Source organism: Dendrobates tinctorius, unplaced genomic scaffold (assembly GCF_039654945.1).
Source record: "Dendrobates tinctorius isolate UK_male_01 unplaced genomic scaffold, ASM3965494v1 ptg000143l, whole genome shotgun sequence".
Classification (NCBI taxonomy): domain Eukaryota; kingdom Metazoa; phylum Chordata; class Amphibia; order Anura; family Dendrobatidae; genus Dendrobates; species Dendrobates tinctorius.
The window spans coordinates 37,911,477-37,932,402 of record NW_027361810.1 but is presented as its reverse complement, the minus strand read 5'-3'; the positions used below and the strand labels follow the sequence as shown (position 1 = coordinate 37,932,402).

General features: G+C 43.9%; 1 protein-coding gene across 2 annotated transcripts in view; it reads left to right on the top strand.

Moving 5' to 3' along the window:
* The window catches only part of LOC141049376 (sodium channel protein type 2 subunit alpha-like), a 334,599-nt gene that overhangs the window by 142,212 nt on the left and 171,461 nt on the right, over positions 1-20,926 (top strand). Inside the window, exons 3-4 of one of the 2 annotated variants that reach the window (XM_073545791.1) lie at positions 7,088-7,206; positions 10,939-11,028. In XM_073545791.1, coding sequence (XP_073401892.1) covers positions 7,088-7,206; positions 10,939-11,028 — 209 coding nt within the window. Of the gene's footprint in view, positions 1-7,087; positions 7,207-10,887; positions 11,029-20,926 lie in introns of those variants that run through there. The other variant, XM_073545790.1, reaches the window with a different exon arrangement.

Below are 20,926 nucleotides of genomic sequence, written 5' to 3'. Positions count from 1 at the left end.
GGTCCTTTGTTGCAGCCAGTTTTCACTTGTGTTTAGCATCCACGTTCCTGCATTTCTTGGGCACCTGTGTCGCTTCTTAGGGACTTTAGAATGGATTAATATATCAGTGACTGCATAATTTATTCTTTGTGACCAATGAACTTTCTATGTTGCTTAGAAGCAGCTTTGCCAAAACTATCCTTAGAATTTGGAGGCTATGCGTCCTCCGACTCGCCTCAAGTATTAACTCAAACTGGTATTCAGTAAGACATTTATTTGGACCAGGTGTAGGATTAAGACCAACTTCTAACCTATTAAAGGGTTATTTCCAACTTTGACTGTTATAATTTGTCCGCAAGACCTCCAAAGATCCTGAGAATGGGGCTCAAAAAGTAGTGTTCCCGCATGCGCCCCATATCTCTAATCATTCTCTAAAGGACTGTCAGTGATAGCAGAGGATATCTCTAATCATTCTCTAAAGGACTGTCAGAGATAGCAGAGGACCCTGTCCAACTTTCTCTAACAGTCCCATAGAGAATGAATGGAGCATCTCAGAGCCCCATTCTCATGAGTGGTGGTGGCCTCAGCGGCTGGACCTCCAACAACAATCAGAAAGTGGATTTGATTTGTTACAATAATCAGTTTCATCAATGCAAACGTTAAAATGTATTTGTGGTAATGAAATTGATTTCTACAAATTTAGGTAAATAAGAAAATCACAAACATTTCTGCAACAAATCGACCATATGTGAATATGCCTAGATAACGATTCACAGTTTTAGCTCTTGTATGCCTCATAAAAAAAATCAGATGCTCCTCTAATGTTCCTTCTGGAAAGGTCAGCTAGACAGTGTCACTCTTATCCATGTGGTTTTTTCCCATGGAGCCTGAGAAGGTCAACACTGATTGGCCAGTCTATGAGTATGCTGGGACACGCCCCATTGAGAAGGTGAATAGTTACGGCCAAAAAAAGGAATGTCACAATGCAGAGTTTTAAGGAATGATGCAACAGAATTGGATTTTCATAGAGAATGAAAGTTTTTCCTAAAACAGATGTGTCAGGACAGATGGATCCTCTCCGAGTCACCTTAGATTTCCACCGGAGGAGGATATCAGGCACGCTCCTGTTATGATTGAGTCACCGTAGGAGGTAAAAACAGAAATGCTAGCTAAGTCCAGAAAACCAGAGCAGTTGGAAGCTATCGGATTGCAGACCCCTGATCCTATCACAACAACTAACAGTAGCCGTGGGGGGTTCCTACGATGCCCTAGACCCCTCGATCACAGCCGGAGAAATAAATAGGCCTACAGAAAGAAAGGGGAAATCTAAACTGCCCCAGAGCAGACCCCAAAGTAATAGGCAGCCCCCAACATATAATGACGGTGAAGCAAGATGAAAACACTAACACAGACAGAAAGATAGACTGAGCAAAGACGGGGCCCAAACTACCTAGATAGGAAAGGACAGGAAGGCTGCTGTCTGCAATCCGTGAAAAGCCCTATGAAAATAAGAGCCAACAGACTGACAGTGAAAAAGGCCCTGAAGACGCTAGGCTTCAAAAAAGCTATGTCAGCACTCAGGAATATTCTGAAGACAGAGCAACAGGCAAAAGGAGATTCAGCTCATCCCAGCAGGGAATGGCAGAATCCAGAAAAGCAAGGAAAACAAAAACAAAACATAAATGCAAACAGGCAAAGCAGAAAACTTAGCTTTAGGGAAGCAGGAATCAGACTGGTGTCCTAGAAGTCCACAGAGAAATCACCCGCAGGGCAGAAGGGCGTCGGCAGCCTTATATCCAGTCAGTGACTCCACTCAGCCAGTCATCCTCATTAGTCTCAGGTGCCTGATAATCAGGCTCATTACCTTCCTTTACCAGAATAGGGAGTTCACCAGACCTCAGTGACGAAGGGGAAAATGAACTCACAACAGTACCTCCCCCTTGAGGAGGGGTCACCGAACCCTCAACCACGCCACCAGGGCGATCAGGGTGAGCCCGATGAAAGGCACGCACCAATCTTTTGGCATGAATATCAGAGGCAGAGACCCAGGAATTATCCTCCTAACCATAACCCTTCCACTTAACTAAATACTGGAGTCTCCGTCTAGCCAGACGGGAATCCAGTATTTTCTCTAACTCATATTCCATGTTACCTTCAACCAATACAGGGTCTGGAGGTGCCACCCCAGGAACAACTGGTTCAACAAACCTCTTCAACAAGGACTTATGGAACACATTATGGATTTTAAATGTGACAGGAAGAGCCAAACGAAAAGAGACCGGATTAATAATCTCCAAAATCTTGTCAGGTCCAATAAATCTAGGCTTAAACTTAGGAGAAGCCACCTTCATAGCAATATTTTTTGATGATAACCACACCATATCACCAATCTTAAACTGGGGACCAATGGTCCTATGTCGATTGGAAAACCGCTGGGCTTTTTCCTGGGAGAGAGATAACTTATCCACCACTTGGTCCCAGATCTGGTGCATTCTCTCCACCACAGTGTCAACACCTGGGCAGGCAGAAGGCTCCACCTGCCCTGAAGAAAATCGAGGATGAAACCCAAAGTTACAAAAAAAAGGTGACATCAAAGTGGCAGAACTAGCTCTATTATTTAAAGCAAATTCGGCCAAGGGCAAAAATGAAACCCAATTATCCTGATCAGCGGAAATAAAACATCTCAAATACGACTCCAAGGTCTGGTTTGTTCTCTCTGTCTGCCCATTGGTCTGAGGGTGAAAAGCAGAGGAGAAGGACAACTGAATTCCCAGCTTGGAACAGAAAGTCCTCCAAAATCTAGACACAAACTGAACTCCTATGTCAGATACAATGTTCTCAGGAATCCCGTGCAAGCAAACCACCTGTTGCAAAAACAGGGGCACCAACTCAGAGGAAGATGGCAACTTAGGGAGTGGTACAAGATGAACCATCTTAGAGAACCTATCACAAATCACCCAAATAACAGTTATTCTTTGAGAGACCGGCATATCAGAGATGAAATCCATTGAAATATGGGTCCATGGCCTCCTGGGGACCGGCAAAGGAATCAACAACCCACTAGAGCGAGAACAAGATTTAGACCGGGAGCAAGTCCCACAGGACTGCACAAAATTCCTGACATCATGAGACAAGGTGGGCCACCAATAAGAGCGACTCACCAGATCTCTAGTACCAAAAATACCTGGATGACCAGCCAATGCAGAGCAATGAACTTCAGACATCATTCTCTTCTTCCACTGGTCAGGAATATACAACTTTCCACTTGGACAACGCTCAGGTTTGTCCTCCTGGAACTCTTGCAGAGCAAGTCTCAAATCAGGCGAGATGGCAGAAAGAACTACCCCTTCGCCTAAGATGGTAGCAGGCTTGGTCACCACAGGAGAATCAGCAAAGAAACTCCTAGAGAGGGTGTCTGCCTTGACATTCTTAGTTCCAGGAAGAAAAGAGACCACAAAATCAAAACGTGTAAAAAACAAGGCCCACCTAGCCTGTCTAGGGTTCAAGCGTTTAGCCGACTCTAGGTAAATCAAATTCTTGTGGTCAGTGAGGACCACAACTTGATGTTTAGCTCCCTCCAACCAATGTCTCCACTCCTCAAATGCCCATTTCATGGCCAACAGTTCCCGATTCCCCACATCATAGTTACATTCAGATGGAGAGAACTTTCGGGAAAAGAAAGCACAGGGATTCATTTTAGATGTTACAGGATCCTTTTGGGACAAAACAGCTCCTGCACCAATCTCAGGAGCATCCACCTCTACCTGGAACGGGAGTGAGACATCAGGTTGCCGCAAAACCGGGGCGGAGGTAAATCTTCGCTTCAGCTCCTGAAAGGAAGAAACAGCCTCCGGAGACCAATTCAACACATCAGCACCCTTCTTAGTCAGATCAGTCAATGGCTTGGCAATACTAGAAAATTTTGCTATAAATTTCCGATAAAAATTAGCAAAACCCAAAAACTTCTGGAGGGCCTTCAAAGAAGTGGGCTGAACCCACTCATAAATGGCCTGTACCTTGGCCGGGTTCATTTCAATAGTTGACGGAGACAAAATAAATCCCAAAAATGAAATCCTCTGTATTCCAAAAAGGCATTTCGATCCTTTGACATACAGGGAATTCTCCCTCAAGATCCGGAACACAGTCCGAATATGTTCCACATGAGAATCCCAATCCTTGGAGAAGATCAAAATATCCTCCAGATAGATAATCAAAAATGTATCGACAAAGTCTCGGAAAATATCGTTCATGAAGCACTGGAAGACAGAAGGGGCATTAGTGAGCCCAAAAGGCATCAACAGGTACTCAAAATGTCCCTCCGGAGTATTAAACGCCGTCTTCCATTCATCCCCCTGCTTAATGCGGATAAGATTATACGCCCCTTTGAGGTCAAGCTTGGTAAACCAGCAAGCACCTCTAACTCTAGAGAATAGATCCGAAATCAGAGGTAACGGATACTGATATTTAATAGTAATTTTATTGAGGGCACGATAATCAATACAAGGCCTTAAAGAACCATCCTTTTTGGCCACAAAAAAAAAACGGCATCTAAGGGTGAAGAGGACGGTCTAATATGACCCTTCTCCAACGCCTCCTTAATATAGGACCGCATAGCCTCGTGCTCGGGTACAGATAAATTGAAGAGCCCACCCTTGGGAAATTTACACCCCGGGCTTAGTTCAATTGCACAGTCATAACTCCTATGAGGAGGCAAGGACACAGACTCATTCTCACTAAATACATCATAAAAGTCCGCCAAATAGTCAGGAACATCATGCGACTGAGGAGAGGTGGAAAAAACCGGAGCCTCACTAAAGGCACACCGACAACCCCAACTCACCACAGACACAGACTTCCAATCCAAAACTGGATTATGAATTTGCAACCAGGGAAACCCCAGAACAACGGCATCATGCAGACCATGCAACACCAAAAATCTGCTATTTTCTTGATGGTCTGGGGCGACCCGCATGACCACCTGGGTCCAAAACTGAGGTTTATTTTTAGCCAAAGGAGTAGCATCAATCCCCCTCAAAGGGATAGGCGTCTGCAGAGGTGTCATCGGAAATCCACAACGTTTAGCAAAATCCAAGTCCATTAGGTTTAGCGCTGCTCCCAAATCCACAAAAGCCTTGGCGGAAAATGTGGACAGGGAGCAGATCAGAGTAATTGCCAGAAGAAACTTAGGTTGAACACCACCAACAGAAAACGTGTGTGCAAAGCGTTTCTCTCGTTTAGGACAAACAGAAATAATATGCGAGGCATCTCCACAGAAAAAACACAGCTTATTACGCCTTCTCAACTCCTGACGTTGCGCCTTAGACAAAACTCTATCACATTGCATAGGTTCAGACGTCTGTTCAACCGGTGGCAACACCTCTCGTGCAATCCTGCGTTCACGTAAACGCCGATCAACCTGAATGGCTAATGACATAGAATCGTCCAGACCAGAGGGAACAGGAAATCCCACTATAGTATCTTTTACGGCTTCTGACAAACCCTTCCGAAAGAGAGCAGCCAAGGCATTATCATTCCAGGAAGTAAGGACCACCCACTTTCGGAACTTTTGACAGTACAACTCTGCAGAATCTCGACCCTGGTTTAATGCCAACAGGGTCCTTTCAGCCTGATCAATAGCATTAGGTTCGTCATACAACAACCCCAAAGCTTGAAAGAATGCGTTCACATTAGTCAGAATAGGATCATCTGGTTTCAAAGAAAACGCCCAATCCTGGGGATCGCCACGCAGCAAAGAGATGACAATTTTAACCTGCTGTGCGGAGCTCCCTGACGAGTTAGGCTTCAAGGCAAAAAATAATTTACAATTATTTTTGAAACTCAAAAATTTAGATCGATCCCCAAAAAATACGTCAGGTGTAGGGATCTTTGGTTCAACAGCATGCGAACGAGCAAGGTAGGCGGAAATTCCCCGCACTTCCGCAGCGAGCTGCTCCACACAATCAGACAATTGCTTTATCTCCATTGAGGGAAAAAAAAAAATTCCCCCTACGGCCTCAGAGATATAGAGGAAAGAATATACACACACCTTTTTTTTTTTTTAAACACAATTCTTTCCTGCTATTGAGTACCCTAGGATCTGCGGTATGGCGGGTGATTCTGTTATGATTGAGTCACCATAGGAGGCAAAAACAGAAATGCTAGCTAAGTCCAGAAAACCAGAGCAGTTGGAAGCTATCGGATTGCAGACCCCTGATCCTATCACAACAACTAACAGTAGCCGTGGGGGGTTCCTACGATGCCCTAGACCCCTCGATCACAGCCGGAGAAATAAATAGGCCTACAGAAAGAAAGGGGAAATCTAAACTGCCCCAGAGCAGACCCCAAAGCAATAGGCAGCCCCCAACATATAATGATGGTGAAGCAAGATGAAAACACTAACACAGACAGAAAGCTAGACTAAGCAAAGACGGGGCCCAAACTACCTAGATAGGAAAGAACAGGAAGGCTGCTGTCTGCAATCCATGAAAAGCCCTATGAAAATAAGAGCCAACAGACTGACAGTGAAAAAGGCCCTGAAGACGCTAGGCTTCAAAAAGCTATGTCCGCACTCAGGAATATTCTGAAGACAGAGCAACAGGCAAAAGGAGATTCAGCTCATCCCAGCAGGGAATGGCAGAATCCAGAAAAGCAAGGAAAACAAAAACAAAACATAAATGCAAACAGGCAAAGCAGAAAACTTAGCTTTAGGGAAGCAGGAATCAGACTGGTGTCCTAGAAGTCCACAGAGAAATCACCCGCAGGGCAGAAGGGCGTCGGCAGCCTTATATCCAGTCAGTGACTCCACTCAGCCAGTCATCCTCATTAGTCTCAGGTGCCTGATAATCAGGCTCATTACCTTCCTTTACCAGAATAGGGAGTTCACCAGACCTCAGTGACGAAGGGGAAAATGAACTCACAACACGCTCCCTTGTTTGGGGTTCAATCTGACCGATTTGCTGCTTGTGTAAACAGGTCTTTACTCTGTTAGTAATGGCTAATCCAAGATTAGGATTATTTTAGATTTTAAAACACAAGTTTTAGAAAACTATGAATGTTTTATTACCTTTATCTTTGCTGTGTAACTAATTGTTTATTTCTCTCTTTACAGACTTTTATAGTATTGAATAGAGGGAAGGCAATCTTCCGCTTCAGTGCCACGTCTGCCTTGTACATTTTAACTCCTTTCAACCCCCTTAGAAAAGTAGCTATTAAGGTTTTGGTACATTCATATCCTTTTACAATGGATTAATTGTATTGTTTTTTTATTATGATGTTGTATTGAATTGAATCGGGAAAATATTTTATTCAGTGACTGACTTTCCAGATTGCTTTTCATTTCCATAATAAAAACCTTATTTAGATTAGACCAAACAAGAAAAACAGCATTTTCCTTGAGCAACTTTTCCATTACAGACCACAATCTAAGTCGCCTATGACTTGCTTTGTGACCGGTCTACAATTTGCTTGTTTCATTTACAGCCAAATCACAATTCTAAAATAGTCTCATGATGGCAATTTAGAAACAAGTTGCACAAATCTTTGGAACCTGTACTCGTCCTAATCTTGATGTTGCACGACCAAAGTAGCTGTGAAGACCTAGAATTTAGAGCCAGGATTGTCCGATTGCTGATCCCCCCCAATCTTCCTCAGCGCATCCAAATTGCATATACCTTGGTGTTTAATTCATGTCTGAACAAAGAGAGATCCAGGTGCTGGGCACTCCCAAACGAGTGAGAAGAATCTCAATGTTGAATGTAAAACAATAATTGAAAATAGGAATAAAAAAAAGTATTTAAAACAACAATGTGTTTCGGCAGGGAACAGCCTTCATCAGGTGTTCCAAGCTGAAATGCCTTGTGGTTTTAAATAAATCTTTTTATTTTTATTCCTATTTTCGATTATTTTTTTACTTTCAACATCGAGATTCTTCACATTAATTTTGGAGCTTCCAGCACCTGAATCTTTCATCTCTCATTCCTTTCTGTTGGAGTCTTTCATAGAGGATTTTCCTACAGCACACCGGGTTGGCTGCACTCGCTCCTTTCCAGCATATTTGTATATAAAATTGTTCTCGACCTGTACAACTTCACCAGGTGAGATACTCCACTCACCATAATCAAATTGATTTTATACATATTACGCTCAGAAAGCATTTCCTGATTCTCCCTTTCCTACAGGGATTATCCATATATCTATCGTACAATTCATGTCTGTGGGAATGATGAAGATAGCCAAGTACGTCGATCAGTTCATCTCTGCCAGTCCCATAGGTAATAAATGACGTGGGAGCGCTCAGGCAACAAGAATGAATCCTTGAGGCCATGAAGAAGAATGGGAACTCTTGACCCCTGTTCTAGAAAATCGGTAGGGGGTCTCCAGGCATATGATATTGATGGAGTAGGTCATCAATATTCTTAGGATAGGTCATCAGTATGAGATTGGAGTTTCAATGAATCTTCCGTTCAATGTTTACATCCAGCTAGCTGCTGTTCGATGGGGATGCCAGATGTTGGATCTCCAGTTAATGTCATGCCAGATGTTGGACCTCCTCCAATATAATTGGCGAGGACAAACCTTTTAAGATATGACCTACTTAACGAGTGGACTCTAAGGTGCCTATAGACTCCTGGGATGTAAAGCCGGCTCTGATTACAATCTATATATTTGTGTTTTGTACCTCTGAGCCTTTTGCATAGTGCCGGCAGGTAGGGCATTATGATCAAAAGGACAATATTTCGTGTGGTTAGGTGTATTACTGTCAGTAAGAAGACAACTGTGTAAGATCAGTAAAGCATTAGGACAGCGCTGGCTTTGTGACTGAAAAAGGGGAGTGAAGAGGAAAATGTTTGCTCCAATAACTAAATACATCACGGCTCTCGTTGACTGAGCAATAACACTATCCTTTCATAAACTCTCCATCCAGCTTGACTCTGTAAAATCCTGGACTCTAAAATGGAAATAATATAGCTATGCCAGGATAACAACTTGCACTTTTCCCTTTATTATGAATTTATATGGTAGAGCAAAAAAAGTAATGGTTTGCCGAAAAAGAGATTTTTTTTCATTTTGCTAAGAATATCTGAATGGACCTGTTACATGCATTACTTATCCAAGGTAATGCGCAAAAATCTAACAGCTCCAGATGCTGAATCATCGAAACCTAGCATTTTATATTCTGCACCTTTTATGAGATAGATATAAATAGTGAGAATGTCATAAAGTCATCACTACAGCTATAACCCGACAGATAAAGAAGAACAAGCCACGGCACAGATTTGGGAAAAACGGTGACACGGCTTGTTATATATTCCCTGACACTTCCATTGCGATTGCACTTTACACTACATTTTGCTATGGTATGTATGACTGTTGAATATAGTTTTTCTTCAGGATATGTAGATCCAGCTATAAAGTATACACAATATGTACTGTAGTATGGGGGTCCAACAGTGGAAATAATTCTAGAGACCCATCTGCCTTCTGCATAGAACGTACGTGCACATCTACTATTAGTCGCATTGTAAGGAAGAGGATAGAGACCCTAGTGGTAAGTGATTGGCTCCAGTCCAAAGCTCTGATTAGGGTCATCTTCTGCTGGACCTTTGGCCTCTATTGTGTTCAAGCCTCAGATTATTGAAATATCCTCTGGTACTTGACTAAGTCCAACCTTGTATGTCGGAACTGAAATTTTTTTCAGTTTTGCTAGAGTCTTCGATTAAGCGTTTCATTTGTAGTGTGGGTCTTCCAAGATTTTAATCGATCTAAGGTCCTTCTTCGGGTAAACTCCAAGTAAAGGAGACCTTTCCCAAGATTTTTTTTAAATTTAAACTAAAACCTCATTCAGTTGGTGCTACTCTGCTGATTTTGGAACTGTTTCTCTTTTTTGTCTGTGCCATTTCATTAATAGTTATGCCCCCGGTTAATAAAGGTGCACATTTTCCCTTCAACCAACTAACCATATGTCCCAGATCTTCTCTGTGGGAGTGGCCATGTTTTAATTAGCCAGCTTCATAGAAGAAAAAGCAAATGCCCATATAGAAGTTCTGTGGTACCCGCCCAGCTAGCCAAATCACTTCTCATACTTTGCACTGACCAGAGCCAATAGCTCGAAACACCGTGTCTGCAAATTGAGATTCTGATTTGGCTTTTATCCTAAGTCATATTACAAGACTCGTTGAAGGGTTGATTGTGACGTGTAGGATCGCTACTACCGACAGGTGGTGCTACAGAGTTCAAGTCCGCTTTTTCTCTTAAAAACTACATCATTTTTTTCTCCTAAAAAAAGGAAAGTGTGAACATAAACATACATTTAGACAAATGATAGGTCTATTCAGGGCAACATATATGTAGATATTTAGCTTCCACATATACAATACATGTGGAGACATTTTGCTAGGGGAAGGAACACTAAATGTGCAGCCGGTTCAGCCACACATAGGCCTGTGGAGGAGGGTGCTCCAGTCGCACTGCCGCTTGTTCAGATGTTTCTGTGAAACTTCTCCATTCTCCAACTCAAGATGTTGGAGTAAGGTCCCTCACATCCTTTGCCTTCATTTATAGTTAATGTTTGATTTTTTTTATAAATGTGGTCTGTTCTGGGATTCAACTTCACAACCTCATGTATGGCAGAGAGGAGCTTTAGCTGTGAGCGAGCCATGGGCTGAGTGCCATGGAGGGGTTTTCAGACCCAAGTCATGCACAAAGGGTCCTTCAATGTCAATGTCTACCTCTGCATTTTGCTATGGGGGTAACATGATCAACTGGACCTATACGTGCAACATAAATTCCTGACATTGTCCTTAAGGAGATACATCCACCAATTTGTGGTATTTGTGGGTATTTTCTTTAAAACAATTCTACACATATGATTTTATTAGTTATAGTATTTGTTAAATGTTACCATGAATGTAGCTATAAAATGATTTTCCACATTATCCTCTTTCCTTGACTTGTCTTTACATTATTCAGCATGCTCATAATGTGCACTATTTTGACCAACTGCGTGTTCATGACCATGAGTAATCCCCCGGAGTGGACCAAGAATGTAGAGTCAGTATTTCATTTATCTACTGTTTTATTGTATTGAATGTAATGTTATGGTTTCCAATTTAATGATCTGTGTACTTCCATTACAACAATGCATTTTTCAGTCATTAGTGATTAATTGGAAAAAACTAGGATGCCTATCTTACATAATGTAGTCTACTTGACAATAAATGTGTGCAGATAGATGGAATTGTCATATAAAATAGCAAAAATGTTTAATTGCATGTGATAATATAGCACATTCATTTCCAGATCCTGTTTTGTCTAGCATGTTATGCATTTGTATAGCCAGTGTGCTATTATTTGGTTCTATTTAGCACTGTAGTCTGAAATGCACTAATATGTCCAAGGTGGGAGATTGATTATGACATTCTACATTTGTGATTTTTCATCAATTCTGCATTCTTTTTAAGTTAATATACCAGGAGGTATTGAATTAAGACCAACATGACTGCAATCTGTGACTATTGAAGCATAGGTGTATCTCAATAACCAATAGCCCAAAATTTAAAATGGATTAAATATGACTTATAATGCCCAGTATTTCTATAAATTGTCCTATGCTTTAATGTACCATAAAGTATGTAACCTGCTCACCAATAATAGATTTTTCATGGTTGGAACAAAGTACTGTGGATCTAGCTTCGGACACAATAATATAACCCAGGCCACCCAGGCCATAGCTAGGACTATGAGGTCTACATCTCCGTCTAACAGTATTACATTTCTGAATTACAAGTGTTCATTAATATGATCTGTATAAACCATACTTGATAACTTTTAAGAAGGGTCATCTGGAAAAAGTCTGAAAGGCCAGGTATTTGAAACCCCTCTGTCAACCCCCTCCACCTAAAAAAAAGGTCCAGACCTCCTAAATTATACAACCCCCGAAATAAATTCAGACCCCTTAAACAAATACATGTCACAGAGCAGAACCCCTAAATAAGTAGAGAAACCAAAACAGTCACTAAATAAAGACCCAGACTAGACACCCACTTAAAGGGAATCTGTCAGCAGGATTTTGTTATGTAATCTGAGAGTAGAATGAGGTAGGGGTTGAAACACTGAACTCAATGATGTGTCACATGTCCCTCTATGTGGTGTTGTTTACTTAGACTGAAGGATTCATCGACTGGTGATTAACCTTGCAGTGACTATCAGGCACCCAGGCAATCATCTGACTTCGCCCCTTCCTGTGATAACCAGCTCACCGTGAATAGCTATGTACATACAGGGCCTGGTGTGGGCGGGGTTAGTTTTCTCAGCGCTGCTGCATTGCTAAATCTAAAAGCGCTGATTGTGTCAGAACGGTAGCACCGAGGAAGTGATACAGCCTTGGATTCAGGGTCTCTTTGTCTACACTATGCTGCTCTCAGATATCAATTGGTATGGCCAACAGTCTAATGTGTATGGGGACGCCGGCCGATCGATGGCAAGAATAGATGTAGATCTCACATGTCTGATTTCAAACTGCCGATCGCATTGTTCTCCCTGAGATTAGCTGCCAGCCGACACGTCAGTCATCAGATTTCTGGAAATTACTCAGGGGCGGACCTACCGCCCGTGCAGCCCGTGGATTGCACGGGGGCCCCGGGGGAGAGGGGGCCCCTCCAGCCTCCAGCACCGCATGGCTAATTACTCAAATTAGCCATGTGGAGCACCAGGCGCAAGGAGGAGAGGAGCCAGCCCTGAGGTGAAACAATATCAGTCAGTCACGCTGTGCTGCGCTGCTGCTGTGGAGGAGGAGAGGAGGAGACAGACTGTCTCACTCACTGTGCCTTTGGCGACTGCTGGACGGTGGCTGCAGCCGCAGGTCAGTCAGTCACTTGTGTGTATGTATGTGTGTATGTCTGTGTGTGTATGTGTGTGTGTATGTCTGTGTGTATGTATGTGTGTGTGTGTGTGTATGTATGTGTGTATGTCTGTGTTTGTTTGTGTATGTGTGTGTATGTATGTGTGTATGTATGTGTGTATGTATGTGTGTATGTCTGTGTGTGTATGTATGTGTGTATGTATGTATATGTGTGTATGTATGTGTGTATGTATGTGTGTGTCTGTATGTATGTGTGTCTATGTGTGTGTGTATGTCTGTGTGTATGTGTGTGTATGTCTGTATGTCTGTGTGTGTATGTTTGTGTATGTGTGTGTATGTCTGTGTGTATGTATGTATGTGTGTGTATGTGTGTATGTTTGTGTGTATGTGTGTAGGTATGTGTCTGTATGTATGTGTGTCTGTGTGTATGTATGTGTGTATGTCTGTGTGTGTATGTATGTGTGTATGTCTGTGTGTGTATGTCTGTGTGTGTATGTCTGTGTGTATGTCTGTGTCTGTGTGTCTGTGTGTGTATGTGTGTGTGTGTATGTATGTGTGTATGTATGTGTGTGTATGTATGTGTGTATGTCTGTCTGTATGTGTGTATGTGTATGTTTGTGTATGTGTGTGTATGTCTGTGTGTATGTCTGTGTGTATGTATGTGTGTGTGTATGTCTGTGTGTATGTCTGTGTATGTGTGTATGTATGTGTGTGTATGTCTGTGTGTGTATGTATGTGTGTGTATGTATGTGTGTGTCTGTGTGTGCATGTATGTCTGTGTGTGCATGTATGTCTGTGTGTGTATGTATGTGTGTATGTATGTGTGTATGTATGTGTGTGTATCTGTGTGTGTACGTATATGTGTATGTCTGTGTGTGTATGTATGTCTGTTTATGTATGTGTGTGTCTGTGTGTGTAGGTGGAGCCTGACCCTGGAGGAGATGCGGACATGAGGAGAAGACTGTGATGAGGAGAGAAGGCCATGATGTCCAGGGTGATGGAAGAAGGCCACGAGGGGTAATGGGAGAAGGCCATGAGGGGTGATGGAAAGAAGGCATTGATGGGATCATGGGAGTGATGGGGAGAAGGCAATGATGGGAGTGATGGGGAGAAGGCAATGATGGGAGTGATGGGGAGAAGGCAATGATGGGAGTGATGGTGTGATGGAGCAGGCAATGATGGGGGTGATGGAGCAGGCAATGATGGAAGTGATGGGAAGAAGGCAATGATAGGAGTGATGGGGTGATGGAGCAGGCAATGATGGGAGTAGGCAATGATGGGAGTGATGGGGAGAAGGCAGTGATGGGGTGATGGAAAAGGCAATGATGGGAGTGATGGAGAGAAGGCAATGATGAGAGTGATGGGGTGATGAAGCAGGCAATGATGGGAGTGATGGGGAGAAGGCAATGATGGGAGTGATGGGGAGAAGGCAGTGATGGGGTGATGGAGAAGGCAATGATGGGAGTGAAGGGGAGAAGGCAATGATGGGGTGATGGAGAGAAGGCAATGATGGGGGTGATGGAGAGGGCAATGATGGGGTGGTGGGGGAAAAGAAATGATGATGGGGTGGTGGGGGAGAATGCACTGGTGGTGGTGGAAAGGGCAATAATGGGGGTGGTGGAGGAGGAGGAGGAAATGATGGAGGTGGTGGAATGGGCAATGATGGGAGTGGTGGGGGAGAAAACAAAGATAGTGGTGGGGGAGAAGAAAATGATGGAGGTGGTGAAGAGGGCAATGATGGGGTGGGGGAGAGGACAATAATGGGATGCGAGGGAAGGAGGACAATGAGGGGTGTGGGGGATTGGGATGTTAGGAAGGGGGACTTATAATGGCCTTAGGAACAGGGGGAAGTGGAGGAAGACGTTATCGCTTATTATGTCTAACACAGTCCCTTAGTATATAGTGTATTCACTATGTCTAACACAGTCCCTTAGTATATAGTGGACTCACTAATTCTGTATAACACCACCCTTAGTTACATAGTTTCCTCTTTTATTATGTATAACACGTCCCTTATTACGTACCATCCTCTCTAGTTATATATGGTGCCGTCCCTTATTATATAGCTTCCTCTGCTGTTATGTATAGTGCTGTCTCTTACATAGTGTATTCTTGTTAATTTTGTTATTTACAGTGCCCTCTTTTATTACATAGTCCCCTCTCTTGTTAGATATAAAATGACTGCTGATGGAGCAGCCGGTGACCAAACTACCAGTCCATCAGCTCCTCCATTAGAAAGGAAGCTTTCCCATACTCCATCAGCCATCATTGCATTATACAGCTACCAAGACAGGACGGTATGTAATAAAAAACAGGGCTCTATATAATTCAATGTGTAAGGGATGGTACTGTACATAAGAGAGGGCACTGTGTAAGGGACAGCAATATACATAATAAAGAAGACTATGTAATATACACTCACTGGCCACTTTATTAGGTACACCATGCTAGTAAGGGGTTGGACCCCCTTTTGCCTTCAGAACTGCCTCAATTCTTCGTGGCAGAGATTCAACAAGGTGCTGGAAGCATTCCTCAGAGATTTTGGACCATATTGACATGATGGCATCACACAGTTGGCGCAGATTTGTCGGCTGCACATCCCTGATGCGAATCTCCCGTTCCACCACATCCCAAAGATGCTCTATTGGATTGAGATCTGGTGACTGAGGAGGCCATTTGAGTACAGTAAACTCATTGTCATGTTCAAGAAACCAATCTGAGATGATTCGAGCTTTATGACATGGCGCATTATCCTGCTGAAAGTAGCCATCAGATGTTGGGTACATTGTGGTCATAAAGGGATGGACATGGTCAGCAACAATACTCAGGTAGGCTGTGGCGTTGCAACGATGCTCAATTGGTACCAAGGGGCCCAAAGAGTGCCCAGAAAAAATTCCCCACACCATGACACCACCACCACCAGCCTGAACCGTTGATACAAGGCAGGATGGATCCATGCTTTCATGTTGTTTACGCCAAATTCTGACCCTACCATCCGAATGTCGCAGCAGAAATCGAGACTCATCAGACCAGGCAACGTTTTTCCAATCTTCTACTGTCCAATTTCGATGAGCTTGTGCAAATTGTAGCCTCAGTTTCCTGTTCTTAGCTGAGAGGAGTGGTACCCAGTGTGGTCTTCTGCTGCTGTAGCCCATCTGCCTCAAAGTTCGACGCACTGTGCGTTCAGAGATGCTCTTCTGCCTACCTTGGTTGTAACGGGTGGCAATTTGAGTCACTGTTGCCTTTCTATCAGCTCGAACCAGTCTGCCCATTCTCCTCTGACCTCTGGCATCAACATGGCATTTCCGGCCACAGAACTGCCGCTCACTGGATTTTTTTTCTTTTTCGGACCATTCTCTGTAAACCCTAGAGATGGTTGTGCGTGAAAATCCCAGTAGATCAGCAGTTTCTGAAATTCTCAGACCAGCCCTTCTGGCACCAACAATCATGCCACGTTCAAAGGCACTCAAATCACCTTTCTTCCCCATACTGATGCTCGGTTTGAACTGCAGGAGATTGTCTTGACCATGTCTACATGCCTAAATGCACTGAGTTGCCGCCATGTGATTGGCTGATTAGAAATTAAGTCTTAACACACAGTTGGACAGGTGTACCTAATAAAGTGGCCAGTGAGTGTATATATACATGCATGTGTGTGTGGCTATATAATATCAATGTATATATATGTATATATACACATGTAACTTTGACGCCATAAAAGGAGGGGGGCCCAGACACATTCCTTGCACAGGGGCCCCAAGTTGTCAGTGTCCGCCCTTGAAATTAGTTAGGTTTTCCTACAATTTGACACTGTTTTATGGCTTTTATGTGCTAGTTGTAAACCAATATATATCAATATATATACATATGGTCAAAATTGTTGGTACCCCTCGTTTAATGACAGAAAAACCCACAAAGGTGACAGAAATAACTTGAATTTGACAAAAGTAAAAATTAGAGTTGAGCGACTTTTGGTTTTTTAGGGTCGCGTTTCGTTTCGTGAAACCCGACTTTTCCAAAAGTCGGGTCGAGCAAGATCGTCCGATTATAGGGAAAAGTCGGGGTCGTCCCGAAACACGAAACCCAATGTAAGTCAATGGGGAATAAAAGTCGGCAGTGAGAGGAGGACAGGAAACACACCTACAGTGCCCATTTGAATGCCAAAAGCATCAATTCTTCTTTCTTAAGCTTGTCAACCTTAATTAACTTCATAATACAAGTTACGCACTGAAAAATGGGGGTTATTTGGCTACAAACTGTGGGGGGGGAGGGCTGGCTCCAGGTTTTCATGTGCCCTGGGCGAAAGAGCGCCCCTTTAACACATACCACAACTCATCATGCTCCGATACGGCAGAGAAATAGCGGTATAGTACAATGAAAAATACCTCACTTTTTACATCTCATGACGAGGCCCATCTATTTCTCCATACAGAATCATTGGTCCTATATAATGTTTGAAACAGTATATGATGAGCTCCACATAATGCTACAGTATATGTTGGTCCCCATGGATGAAGCTCCACTGTCTTATGGGCCCAAATAATGCTCCAAACATAATGGGCCCCATTTCTAATGCTCTAGTGTATAATGGGCCCTGTAAATGCTGCTCCAGTGTCTGATGTCTACCTTTGGAATGTTCCAGTGTATGGTGGGCCCCATCTATCATTCTCCAGAGTATAGTGCTCCCCAAAAATTGCTGTCCCAACATTGAAAACACTCAAATAAGTCTCCTCGCTAGGGAATCCCTGTACTTGTCTGGACAGGTGCTGTAGCTTGCTTAACAGCTCGCCAGCCGTTCTCACGCCCAGTATGGATTACACATGATTGCACAAAGGTGAGAAAGGGTACCGTATCCCCAGATAACAAGTATGGATAGCGTACACATTCAAAATATATGTCTCAGGAGGCAGGCTCAGACGGTGTTAGGCCCAGTATGGATTGCACGTGATTGCACAAAGGTTAGAAAGGGTACCGTATCCCTGGATAACATGTATGGATAGCGTACACATTCAAAATATATTTCTATACAGCATGAGGCAGGCTCAGACGGTGTTAGGCTCAGTATGGATTGCACGTGATTGCACAAAGGTTAGAAAGGGTACCGTATCCCCGGATAACATGTATGGATAGCGTACACATTCAAAATATATGTCTATACAGCATGAGGCAGGCTCAGACGGTGTTAGGCCCAGTATGGATTGCACGTGATTGCACAAAGGTTAGAAAGGGTACCGTATCCCTGGATAACATGTATGGATAGCGTACACATTCAAAATATATGTCTCAGGAGGCAGGCTCAGACGGTGTTAGGCCCAGTATGGATTGCACGTGATTGCACAAAGGTTAGAAAGGGTACCGTATCCCCGGATAACATGTATGGATAGCGTACACATTCAAAATATATGTCTATAAAGCATGAGGCAGGCTCAGACGGTGTTAGGCCCAGTATGGATTGCACGTGATTGCACAAAGGTTAGAAAGGGTACCGTATCCCTGGATAACATGTATGGATAGCGTACACATTCAAAATATATGTCTATACAGCATGAGGCAGGCTCAGACGGTGTTAGGCCCAGTATGGATTGCACGTGATTGCACAAAGGTTAGAAAGGGTACCGTATCCCCAGATAACATGTATGGATAGCATACACATTCAAAATATATGTCTCAGGAGGCAGGCTCAGACGGTGTTAGGCCCAGTATGGATCGCACGTGATTGCACAAAGGTTAGAAAGGGTACCGTATCCCTGGATAACAAGTATGGATAGCGTACACATTCAAAATATATGTCTCAGGAGGCAGGTTCAGACGGTGTTAGGCCCAGTATGGATTGCACGTGATTGCACAAAGGTTAGAAAGGGTACCGTATCCCTGGATAACATGTATGGATAGCGTACACATTCAAAATATATGTCTCAGGAGGCAGGCTCAGACGGTGTTAGGCCCAGTATGGATTGCACGTAACATGTATGGATAGCGTACACATTCAAAATATATGTCTATACAGCATGAGGCAGGCTCAGACGGTGTTAGGCCCAGTATGGATTGCACGTGATTGCACAAAGGTTAGAAAGGGTACCGTATCCCCGGATAACATGTATGGATAGCGTACACATTCAAAATATATGTCTATACAGCATGAGGCAGGCTCAGACGGTGTTAGGCCCAGTATGGATTGCACGTGATTGCACAAAGGTTAGAAAGGGTACCGTATCCCTGGATAACATGTATGGATAGCGTACACATTCAAAATATATGTCTATACAGCATGAGGCAGGCTCAGACGGTGTTAGGCCCAGTATGGATTGCACGTGATTGCACAAAGGTTAGAAAGGGTACCGTATCCCTGGATAACATGTATGGATAGCGTACACATTCAAAATATATGTCTCAGGAGGCAGGCTCAGACGGTGTTAGGCCCAGTATGGATCGCACGTGATTGCACAAAGGTTAGAAAGGGTACCGTATCCCTGGATAACAAGTATGGATAGCGTACACATTCAAAATATATGTCTCAGGAGGCAGGCTCAGACGGTGTTAGGCCCAGTATGGATTGCACGTGATTGCACAAAGGTTAGAAAGGGTACCGTATCCCTGGATAACATGTATGGATAGCGTACACATTCAAAATATATGTCTATACAGCATGAGGCAGGCTCAGACGGTGTTAGGCCCAGTATGGATTGCACGTGATTGCACAAAGGTTAGAAAGGGTACCGTATCCCTGGATAACATGTATGGATAGCGTACACATTCAAAATATATGTCTCAGGAGGCAGACTCAGACGGTGTTAGGCCCAGTATGGATCGCACGTGATTGCACAAAGGTTAGAAAGGGTACCGTATCCCTGGATAAAAAGTATGGATAGCGTACACATTCAAAATATATGTCTCAGGAGGCAGGCTCAGACGGTGTTAGGCCCAGTATGGATTGCACGTGATTGCACAAAGGTTAGAAAGGGTACCGTATCCCTGGATAACATGTATGGATAGCGTACACATTCAAAATATATGTCTCAGGAGGCAGGCTCAGACGGTGTCAGGCACAGTATGGATTTGACGGCCCAGATTACACAGCGGAGGAGCAGGGAGAGGTAAAGATTGCAAATGCTGGGGCCCTGCCCAAGCAAGGGGGGCCCACTCGTGGGCGTCGGTACTGGCACTGGGCCCCTCATAGTACAGCGGTGTGTCTGACGGCGGGTGTGCACCACCACCGTCAGAGACACTTGATTGCACTATGAGGGACCCTGTGCCAGTGCCCGCGCCCAAGAGTCGGCCTACCCACCTGTCCAGGACAACGGCTCTCGCACGGTGTCGTGCGGTAGGTGGTGACCCCGGCCATGGGGGGGGAGGCAGCACAGTTAGGGAGTTTTAGAAAGTGGCATATGTTGATGTTGGACATTCAGCTGATGCAAAAGGCGAAATAGGTGAAGTACCAGGAAGAGGTGGACCAAAGCAAGCCATTTTTCTGTCACCCTATGTGTCATCAGGGGAAGGTGGGACAAAATCCTTGGAAACCCATGCGTGGTTCATTTTAATGAAGGTTAGATCATCCACATTTTGGGTTGACAGACGGGTCCTTTTTTCTGTCAGGGTTGATCCAGCTGCACTGAAGACTCTTTCCGATAGCACACTTGCAGCTGGGCAAGCAAGCTCCTGTAAGGCATATTGGGCCAATTCAGGCCAGGTGTCCAGTTTAGCGGCCCAATAGTCAAAGGGGAATGACCTGTGTGGGAGAACATCGATATGGGAGGAAAAGTAGTTTGTTACCATAGTTGACAACTGCTGTCTCCTGTCACTTTCCTTCGATGCAGTATTACCAGTTGTGTGAGCGGTATTTGAAAAATCAGTCCACAACATTGTCATGAAACCCCTGTCTCCAACGCCACTTCTGCTGTGTGCACCACGAACACCTCTGCCAAGCTGCCCCCGGCCCGTACGGCTCGTGTGAGAACCATCACTGCTGCTGTGTGCTGGGAATGCCTCAAGCAACCGATTTACCAGAGTTGCTTGTTTATTAGCCAATATTAGGTCAAGGTTCTCCTGTGGCATGATGTTTTGTAATTTGCCTTTATAGCATGGATCCAG